We start from the raw sequence: 11387 nt of genomic DNA, 5'->3' as shown, positions 1-11387 counted from the left end.
CATTATCCCGAGGAAGAGGAGCGGCGTGGTCCTTGCGCATTTCAGCAGAACTACTGGCACCTTTCAGCTGGACAAGCCAGCGCCCCGGTTGTGACCTTTCCGGGGAGACCCACGCGCCTGCCCAGCACAGCAAAGGACCCCACTTGGAGCCGCGTCTGCTGCTGCGATCGGCCGACGTGCCCCTGCCGGAGCCGCGGCTGGTTCCGTCCACCTCTTCCACTTCATTTATCTGTGGATCATTTTGAGTCCATCTTGTAAATGTTTAGCACTTTGCTGCTTTACTGCTTCTTTCTGGGGACAGTTCCAGCACTGGCCGAGACCGGCGGAGAGAGGCGACTGAGCCCGGAGAAGAGCGAAATATGGGGACCCGGGCTCAAAGCAGCTGTGGTCCTTCCCGCGCGCTATTTCTACATCCAGGCGGTGGACACATCAGGAAATAAGTAAGTCGAGCAATGGCTCCCTGACTATTTTGGAATACAGTTAAAACTTACTGGTTTTCCCCTTAAGTTTTGTTCGCCCAAGAACTTGTTTCTGCACAGCAGTTTAAAATCCAGGACATTTGGGTGCTATTCACATCTGGTTGTAACTGTTCCCCCCATCCAATCAGTTTTTCTCTGTAGCTTTACAAATAATTTCGAATTAGCTCTTCTCCTGGCTATTTTGATAGGGATTTCCCCATGACTGGAGAACAAACTCCTGTACTTTGCTGAAAGTACTCTTTCTAATTATTTTTGCATAAACTGTTATAAGGAATTTAAACCCAGTTGTTAGAAACTGCTTGGTTGCACCTTTCTCTGTTTTCAGGTGGACCTCTGCAGGTAAGCAGGTTTTGGAACTCAAAAGAAAAATAAAGCACTATTTGAAACTTTAGAGTTGAGGGGGAACGTATCAAAACATGAATCTTCTATGTTTGTTACAACTTTATTTCGTTCCGCTGAATTCAACGGTTAAAAGTATACTTGAAATTTATTTGTAGAATTCACTTACTTCTGAAATGATTGTCTTTTTTTTAATTGGTGGTTGCTGACTGTGTGTATTTTGTAGGCAGAAAATCTTGGGACTAAGAAGTTTCCCAAAGGAAAGGAGAGTTATAAATTTTGTCTCTTGTCTATAAATAGTACGATTGGGGAAACTAAATACCATCTTAATCGTAACAGCCAGAGCATTCACTCCAAAAAAAACTTTTGTACAATGTCACTTGGGTGATATACGACCTACTAGCTTTTGCCCGTGGCTGAGCATGATTTATAATACTGATTCTTTAAAAAAAAATCTTGGAGAGAGATTTTTCAGAAAATCGTTATCTTTAGAGGCACCGTTTCATCACAAATTTCCAGATGGGCATGAAATAAATAGTAGGTTGATAAGACTGTTTTTATATATGAAATGCATAAGTATGTTCTATGTTTACATAAATTAGTTGTCAACATATCTCCTTGCAATTTTCTAATAAAACTGTTTTATGTTATCTTGGCCATTGTAATCCTCTTCTTTTTTTCCTCTCTGATCCATCCTATTCATTCTGGTACTAAAAGCATAAAGAAAAAGAAACAAGCATATGTTAGGGGGAGAATGTGGAGGAGAATAGGAAGGTTCACAGACTAGAGAACATAATCTTTGCACGGTTGTTTCTTAAAATAATCTTTATATCTCATTGTTCTTCCCATCACAGATTCACATCTTCTCCGGGTGAAAAGGTGTTCCAGATTAAAATCTCAGCCCCAGATGAGCAATTCACTAGAGTGGGCGTCCAGATTTTAGACCGAAAGGATGGGTCCTTCATAGTAAGATACAGAATGTATGCGAGCTACACAAATCTGAAGATAGAAGTCAAATTCCAAGGTCAACATGTGGCCAAGTCTCCATATATTTTAACAGGTAATTTGGAACATAATTTTAACACAGCAGTATTTGAACACAATAATACATGTCATTTGATCAACAAAAACAAGTTAGCGTGGTATTTTTTTCACTAAAAGAAAAACATAGACATTTCCTACTTGAAAGCTAAATTGAGAGTCCTGGTAAAAGAGAGAAATGCACGATTCAAATGGAAATTACAATTTGCTAAAGAGGAAAGAACATATTAATAGAGAATCTGCTCCCTAAAGGCACAACATTAGCAAGAACAATCAAGCTATATATACGGTCATCGATGGCGCTTTCTTAATTAGAGATATATGACTTAAGTAACTGATGAGTGTTATTGAAATTTGGTCGGTCACTTCAGGAAGAAAGAGGACTTGATGGGAGAGCGGGGAAATTGACTGTGGGGTTTTTTTTGTTTTGTTTCAGTGCTATTTTCCAGAGAAATTCTGTTTTCTTATACAGGATAAGAGTACAACTTTCTTACCTAGAGCCATATCATTCCCTCTCAGCAGAGACAGTACCCTAAAATATTAGAGAAGCAGGGTGTATACAGACACACGAATCTTCCTTGTCTCCCTGCTCCACGAAAGGCAAACATTTTTCTAGAAAGTGCCTCCATTTCTTCCCCACACTCCACCAGGACCACACAGTACCATATAACCTGCTAACCTTAAAAAGATGTCCCATTGTCTACTACTGCCTGGGTAAGGTGACAATCTGAGACTCATAGAAATAAATGACAGTAAAATCTCAATTCAGATTCTATATTATGTTAGTATTATTTCTATAAACATGTAACTAATTCATTATAATATTAATGAAATGGGTGTTTTGAGGATTACTTTGCTTCTTTATATTTTCTTTAGAAAAATATATTATACCAAACATAGTAGGGGTGTTTTATTTATTTGTATTGGTTTTTTTTGTTTGCTTTTTTGTTTTTGCCTTGCCTCAAGGCTTGCAGTATCTTAGTTCCCCCACCAGGGATTGAACCCAGGCCCCGGCAGTGGAAGCGTGGAGTCCTAACCACTGAACCGCCAGGGAATGCCCATTTGTATTGTTACTTACGATGATTTATCCATTGAGAAAAGTACCTTAGACCCTTTAAGAACTAGTTTGTATAATAGACCACTGAAATATAAATTTCTATCATTTTCTCTTTCATTAAAACAGGTATACTCCTCTGATATCCTTTTACCAATGTTTGGTTATTCTCAAGTACACAAAACATAAAGAGTAATGCTTTGCCATACAGCAGAAGCTAACACAACATTGTAAAGCAATGATACTCCAATAAAAATTAATTTTTTAAAAAAAGAGTAATGGACTATGGGAACTTCCCTGGTGGTCCAATGGTTAAGACTCTGCAGGAGGCATGGGTTCGATCCCTGGTCAGGGAACTAAGATCCTACAGGCCGCACCACCAAAAAAAAAAAAAAAAAAAAGAGTAATGGACTATGGTAGCCACTTAGAGCAAAAAGTAGCACCGTTGGCTTTCTTTTGAACTCGTGCCAAGTGGGCCTGACTGTGAAAATATCATAACACCTATCTGTGAAGATCGGTCAGAACAGACTTAACTTGAGATACAGCAGGGTAATAAAAATGTTTTTCTTTTTAAAATATGTTTTCCATCAAATTGCCCTCCCCATCTAAATAGGCAAAACTTGTAAAGTCATATTACGAATATTTGTTACATGTTTCAAATGCTGAGTGAAATTATTACTGTATACTTTGTTCCTTGTGTGTAATTAGGGCCAGTTTACCATGAGAATTGTGACTGTCCTTTGGAAGACAGTGCAGCCTGGCTATGGGAGATGAACTGCCCAGAAACCATTACTCAAATTCAGAGAGATCTGGCACATTTCCCTATCATTGATCCAGAAAAGATTGCAACAGAAATCCCGAAAAGATTTGGACAAAGACAGAGCTTGTGTCATTATACCTTGAAGGATAACAAGGTACAATTCATGACTGAGGGTTTCTTGCCTTAGTGATTTTTTACTTTGACCATTTGGCTACAACTAGCTACATAGTTTTATTAAAAATCATTCTGCAGATCATTGTGATAAGATTGATCTCAGTGAAGTCAGTGGTTACTTTTAGACAAACAGTAAACATTCAATTCTCTTCCAGGTTTATATCAAGACTCATGGTGAACATGTAGGTTTTAGAATTTTCATGGATGCCATACTACTTTCTTTGACTAGAAAAGTAAGTATTTCTTTTCTCAGATGTATAATAGACAATTTGAGCCCAGGTTTTACACTATAATTTTTCAAAATAAAAATAATAACAATACCAGGGTTGTTCTATTCTGGACCCTTAAGTACTATATACTGTTCTGAAGTTTTATGTCAGGTAGTATACCTGTATTAGTCTCCTAGGGATGCTGTAACAAAGTACTGTAAACTGGGTGTCTAAAAACAACAACAATTTGTTCTCTCACCATTCTGGAGGCTAGAAGTCTGAAACCAAGGTGTCAGCAGGGCAGTGCTTCCTCTAAAACCTATAGGGGGGATCCTTTCTTGGCTCTTCCTAGTTTCTGGGGGTGCCCGGCAATCCTTGGTGTTCCTGGTTTGCAGCTGCATCACTCCGCTCTGTTGTCACATGGTGTTATCCTTGTGTGTTTTGACATCTTCATCTCTTCTCACAAGAACACCAGTCATATTGGATTAAGGGTCCACCCTAGTCCAGTAGGATCTCATCTTAACTAAATACAACTGCATCAGCCCTATTTCCAAATAAGGTCATTCTGAGATACTGGGGTTTAGGACTTCAGCATATCTTTTGGGGGGACACACTCAACCCCAAACAGTATATTATAGATGAAAATACCTGGGACTTACCTGGTGGTCCAGTGTGTAAGACTCCGCACTCCCAGTGCAGGCGGCCTGGGTTCGATCCCTGGTTGGGGAACTAGATCCCGTATGCATGCCACAACTAAAAGATCCCGCATGCCGCAATGACGATCCCACGTGCCGCAATGAAGATCCTGCATGCCGCAACTAAGACCCAGTGCAGTCAAAATAATAAATAAATAAGTAAATATTTTTAAGAAAAGAAGATACTCTACAGTAAAATTATTTTGGTACTAAACCTACTTTGAGCCTAAAGGAGAATTGCCATATGCTGAATCCTGTCCCTGGGTGTAGTGTGCTTTAGCAGGGTTTTAGTGGAGTTTTGACAATGATAGTGAAATGGCTGATATGAAAAACTATACCATCATTTTAACCATCTTGGGTTTCTTTTCCTAGGTGAAGATGCCCGATGTGGAGTTTTTTGTTAATTTGGGAGACTGGCCTTTGGAAAAAAAGAAATCCGATTCAAACATCCATCCGATCTTTTCCTGGTGTGGCTCCACAGATTCCAAGGATATCGTGATGCCTACCTACGACTTGACTGACTCTGTCCTCGAAACCATGGGCCGGTGAGAGACGGGTCCCAGACGACCCAGAGCCTTGGTTTTCTTTCCTTGGTGAGTTCTTTCCCAACAACCCTTGCAATGTGATGGTTTGGGAGAAAAATCTGTTGCACTCTGTCTTCCAGAGTCAGTCTGGATATGATGTCTGTGCAAGCCAACACAGGTCCTCCCTGGGAAAGCAAAAACTCCACAGCTGTCTGGAGAGGGCGAGACAGCCGAAAAGAGAGACTTGAGTTGGTTAAACTCAGCAGAAAACACCCGGAACTCATAGACGCTGCTTTCACCAACTTTTTCTTCTTTAAACACGATGAAAGCCTGTATGGTCCCATTGTGAAACACATTTCATTTTTTGATTTCTTCAAGGTATGACATCATCCGTGGCCAATCCTTTGTGTTTTTCCAAATACCTGCATTTGGGGGCGGGAAATCGAGGCCTGTAAATTACAGGGGTGAGAGAGGTGAGCACAACATTTTAGGAACAGTGAGGAATGGAGCTCCGGGGACTAACCAGTTCCTAGGGGGGCAACCTGGGTTGTACTCAGTACCTAGACCTGATATTAAATATGCACCACAGGAGCTTGGGACCTGGGTAGAGCTATAATTTTTCCCCCAACTGACCCTCAAGAAAAGGATATTTCAGCTCCAAATCCTTTTTTATTAATAAATACGTGTAAGTAATTTTACAAATATTTCTCCCCAGGGCCATAGCATCATAATAGACTAAAGAAGATATATAAACCAGGTGTCTCTTATCAGGCCTTCTGGTAGGGAAATGACTTGGAATCCATCCAAACGTTCTGCCCAGGAACTCTGGGGATGCTACACACTTTCTGTGTCTAGAATGTGGATTGTTCCTGTTTCCCCAGTATGGATCCTTTCTCTGACAACTCCCCTTTTTCAAGCAGTAGGATCCTGCCCTGATCTCTAGACCACTGAGGGGTTTTGAAGCCCCATGGGGTGAACAGGGAAAAGTGGGCCAAAAAGTAGTCAGCTGTCTCCTGCAGGTGGGAAGGCCAGTGATTAGCTGTCTGTGCTGTAAATGGCCTGATTTTCTTTTGATGGGTTACCTGGTACGAGGAAGACCTAAAGAAGGCCATAAGTTGAATTGTCTGTGTTTCTTCCACATGCATATCACAGAAATTTTGGAAAGAAACGGGAGATTTGATACCAAATCAAATCTGATACCAGCCATCCCTCCTCAGAGGGTGTTTTGTCAGACCTTCATTTTCTTTCTACCTGTTGAATTTGCTACAGCTAAAGACTGTTGACTACCACAGTGCTATAAATATTTTGACTCATAGGTGTTCTTGCCCCAGAGCTTGTTAATTTCATTAACACTTGTATGTGGCCACCTGATGTTAAAAGGTAACACGGCATAGAATGTGCCATCGTGAGGTGCTCACGTGCCATCAAGAAGGTAGTAAATGGATTACAGAATCACGATAAATCTATCTTTCCTTACGTTGTAGCCTTAGGACAACAGTTTTATAATTTCATTGGCTGCCCCACCATTAGCCTTGTGGACCCTTTTTGAAACCTGGGGGAACATCAAAATGTGCCCTTAGCTCTAGGTCAGCGTGTTATATATAATAGCGCTTACTAAGTGGTGGAGGCCATGGGTAAAATCTGGCCAGTTTGTATCTGAGGTTTGATGTGTGGAAAGAGAAGGAGAATAAAGAAGAGTGGGAAAAAGGAAATTTAATGGAGGTTCTTCTACTTTACTGCTCTTTGCAGCATAAGTATCAGATAAACGTCGATGGCACCGTTGCAGCTTATCGCCTACCGTATCTGCTAGTAGGTGACAGTGTGGTGCTGAAGCAGGACTCCATCTACTATGAACACTTTTATAATGAACTGCAGCCCTGGAAACACTACATTCCAGTTAAAAGCAACCTGAGCGATCTCCTAGAAAAACTTAAATGGGCAAAAGATCACGATGAAGAGGTAAGGTCAGTCTCTTTGTACCCCAATTATCATGGGTTCATTTTCAATGTCTTGTGCCTGGAAAGCATTTGGGATGCCTAGATGTAGACCCTTACCTGTAAATGGGAAGCCACCTCCCCGCGGATAGCACAGATCCCTTCAGGGTAAACACAGGCATAGTGGCTTGGATTAGCTGTCCACTCTGCACATGACACAAAAAGCTAAACCTTGGCCTTGATTATGCTCTCTCCTTTAGTCAGTTTGATTTGAGCCCCACGCACTGCCTCACCTCACCTAGCAATATGAAAATGAAGATGGCCAGCCTGGCAGGAGGAAAAACTAACTGTGCTATGGATTAAAATGAGGGATTGCATGAAAGAAGCATCAAACTAATTGTCTGCCGAAAATTGTTAAGGCAGTGCATTAAGCTTCATCTTACATTTACTTTGCAAAGTCATTGTTAGTTCAATTATTGTATGCCTTTTCTCTCCAAGAGAGGCCAATTCTAGAAGGCCCAATATGACTTCTCAAACTTTCGAGTCTTAAAATCGTCCCTTTGATTTGAACAAACATACTCTGTTAAATGTTCCCTTTACCTCACAAGACGCCAAAGATATTTTTTCCACTATTGTCCCACTAAAATGTCCTCTGAAGATCAGTCAGCATATGTCTGTATGGGGAAAAATATGTTTCATTAAAGCATATTATTCTTGTTCCCACAGGCAAAGAAGATAGCAAAAACAGGACAAGAATTTGCAAGAAATAATCTCATGGGTGATGACATATTCTGTTATTATTTTAAACTTTTCCAGGTCAGTATTTTCTAAGAAAATAGACATACTTATAATTGGTCATGTTAGTAGCAAGTAATATTTCACTTAATTTCTAATAGTATATTCATTAAGGAGATATATGTATACCTCTGTTATAGGCAAAAATCAGGGATAAATATTAAATAATAATGAAAATAGTAGAAAGCCAAAGATTAGCTAACGGAGAATGCTACCACCTTAAAAGAAAAGTATTAATGTTAGAACCATGCAGTATGTGGTTAGAAAATTGGCTTCTGATCCTACAGAGTTACTGTGCGTGGATTCACATTTCCTCTCTGTACAATATTGCTGCTGCCTTACCATTTCTTTTTCTATACAGTGCAAGGTATGTTTGGACCTGTTGTGCTGACCCCATATGGGCCATGACTTTTCTTGGAAATTGTTTTTATGGACCTACCCATTTAGGCATTGTAATTAGAGCACATCTGACAATTTGAAAAGTTCTTTTTTTAAAAAAAAATGCAGTAGTAAACAAGTAATTGGCTAATAATAGTACTAGATCTAAGTTAAGATTTTTTAAATTCAGAATTGCAGAATTGCAGATATTGAGCCCCGTGTCTTAGGCTCTGCTGCAGAACAAAGTTGGTCATTCCTGGTCCCTTCCCCCTTTATAACCTTTCCTAGGGGATGGTGAAGTATGTAAACTGAAGAAGGAGCTGGGGGGACGTACTATTTGAATTCCTAAAGAGCCACATTCATTCAACTCACATTTTTCGAGCCTAAGCACCTCGGCCAGAGCTTAGCCCAGAGCAAGCACATGATGAATGAAGATGCGACTGAGGCTGTACCAGCCATGGTGGGTCAGGCAGAAATAGTCTGTCCTCAGATTCTCAGTCTAGGGAAGATGGGAAGCACAATTATTTTCACTACGTGGCAGAGGTCAAAAAAAAATACCGTACAAGTCATATCAGTGAAGCGTAGACTAAGGAGTGGTCCCTTAGAAATAGGCAGCCAGTGCCCAAAGGTCAGCCGCCTCTCAGAAGCTCTGTTGTTGGGCTTTTAAGGGGAATATGGAGGACCTTGCATATCACAACTTGACACGTGAGTTAAGTGGACTGTGTTCTAGCAGACTCTGGCATATCTAATTTGGTAAGTGGATGTTAAGTGATATATAAGACATGTTTTTGTATTGTTTCCTATACAGGAATATGCCAGTTTACAAGTGGGTGAGCCCCAAATCCGGGAGGGCATGAGGAGGGTAGAACCACAGACCGAGGATGACCTCTTTCCTTGCACGTGCCATACAAAGAAGGTAACCAGAACTCACCTTCTAGCCAGTGTCAGAGTAAGAACTAACAGTGATCCAACTCTTCATTCATTCCTTTCCTTGTTCAGTCAGGCAACAGCTACCTGAATTCCTCCTGGAGCCTCCAAGCAATTCATTCTAGCAGAAGCAGATAAAATAGATCCCAAAAAGGCAAAAGACAAGCGCTAAGATGCAGTGAAGTGAGCTCTCAGCAAAGTGGAGGGAAGCCATTTTTACTGTGAGAATTCAGATCACGTGGCATTTGAATAGATGTTTACAGTTTGAAAAGTGTTTTCACACCTATCATCTGAGAGCTTCATCTCCTTGTGAGATCGTTTCTGCAGAGTTCATCATCCCAGTTTAGAGATGGAAAAATGTATAACCATCAATATTCACGTTAACAGAGTATTCATTTAAAAGCAATCTCTGTTGATACCACTACATAGTGATTTTGTTTATAAAAGGCAGATGCACATATGGACTTGGCAGGCTGGAGAAGACCTGAGAGATCAGTAAATGCCTTCATTTTATAGTTAACAAAACCAAGCCCAAAGAAGAGTTTAGCTCAGAATCATCTATCTGGATTATAGCAAAGCAAGAACCAAAAACCAGTGTATCACCGTCAAATTGTGTGCATAATTGTGCGTAAAGACAGTGTGATGGCTTGCGGGGGGGGAGCGGTGATTACAGGTATTTTTCATTTGAAGGAATATATACTGTATAAAGTTATTATATGTATTATATGTATATATAAAATATGCTGGCTTGACATTATTTTAAGCAACAGCATCATGTCTCTGAACGGACAAACTCAGAACTGTGGCATTGGAACCAAAGTTGAGAGCGCAGATTTGGCAATTATTACATCTGCCTCTCAAGCGGTTTTAAAAGGAATAAGAAGACTACCAGCCCCGATGGCGTGATGGAGCCACACCTCATCCAAGTTCACAGACTGTTAAATATTTAGGGATTTTTCACAGTGGTTAAATTTTGGTAGCTTGGAATCCACGTGGTGGAAGTATTTACACCATGACAACAGTACATGCTACAAATCAGTTTTGGTTGTCTGTTTTTTTGGGGGGAACTCATTTGCCACCAGCTGGCTCTCAGAGGTGGTGCATCATCAGCATTAATTCCTCTCAGTGCTGCAAGGCCATAAAATCAGTGAAAGCCAGTGACAAAACAGAAATTTCCGGACTCGAAACGTGCTCCCACATGGAGTTAGTGATTTGATATCAGAACGCTTCTGTTGGCTCCAAATGAAAGTGGGCAGCTCCCTTTCTCCACTCCTCTTTTTAAATTTTTATCTCTAAGTGACTTTGAGGGGTGCCAAATGATTCCCCAGATTCATAGCAGTTAGGGACTAGAATGATAGCTTTGTTTATTTTTTGCCCATTGTCTACTCTAGCCGTTCACTGATACCATTCATAACACAAGCCTTTTACCATAATACAGACGCTTAGATGTTCAGGTTCCCCACCAATGTGACTTTACCCTTGGGTGATTCCAAATAATAGTCCTAAAAGCCTCTAGCAATAACTTGGCTTTTTTTTTTCCCCTTCTTTCATCTTTAGGGGAAAATAATTAATAGACTAACATAAGCCTTCTTGACTCGTAGAAGACTTCCTGATGGCTCTAAATATTTTGTTTCTTAATTGCAGACCAAAGATGAACTCTGATACGCAAAATACCTTTCCTTCAAATAATGGTGCTCTGAAGACTCTTCTTGACTGAAAAGAAGAAGAATGTCTTTTAAATATTAATTCCATGGACAATATAAAATCTGCTATGTGATTGCCTGGATTATGAAGATATGTTTCTTCTTATTATTGCAGTATTCCCATGACTGACCTTTAAAGCACATTTTTAGAATTTTATAATAAAAGCACTTTTATTTTAAAATGCTGTGTTGTGCTAATTGTTAGCTGTGTTTGGACCATGGAGCCTTAAAAAGAGAGGGTGTCTGCATCCTGGACTCAGAGTGAAGTATCACAGAAGCCACCACCTACCCACACACGGGGTTTACATAAGAAAGCAATAAACCTCTATCTTTTTTTTTTTCTTAAAGATTTTTTTGATGTGGACCATTTTTAAA

General features: G+C 40.2%; 1 protein-coding gene across 1 annotated transcript; it reads left to right on the top strand.

The window, feature by feature from the left end:
* On the top strand, positions 1-11175 carry POGLUT2 (protein O-glucosyltransferase 2). The gene is made up of 10 exons (XM_082859219.1): positions 1-440; positions 1673-1878; positions 3622-3827; positions 4003-4080; positions 5124-5296; positions 5416-5653; positions 7025-7234; positions 7936-8025; positions 9191-9298; positions 10954-11175. The coding sequence occupies exons 1-10, from the start codon at positions 259-261 to the stop codon at positions 10969-10971; spliced, it is 1509 nt and encodes a 502-aa protein (XP_082715345.1). The 5' UTR covers positions 1-258; the 3' UTR covers positions 10972-11175.
* Positions 11176-11387: the final 212 nt, after the last annotated feature.

Source organism: Leucopleurus acutus (assembly GCF_964270905.1).
Source record: "Leucopleurus acutus genome assembly, chromosome: 18".
Classification (NCBI taxonomy): Eukaryota; Metazoa; Chordata; class Mammalia; order Artiodactyla; family Delphinidae; genus Leucopleurus; species Leucopleurus acutus.
The sequence above is the reverse complement of the archived record's forward strand: the minus strand, read 5'-3'. Positions and strand labels throughout refer to the sequence as shown.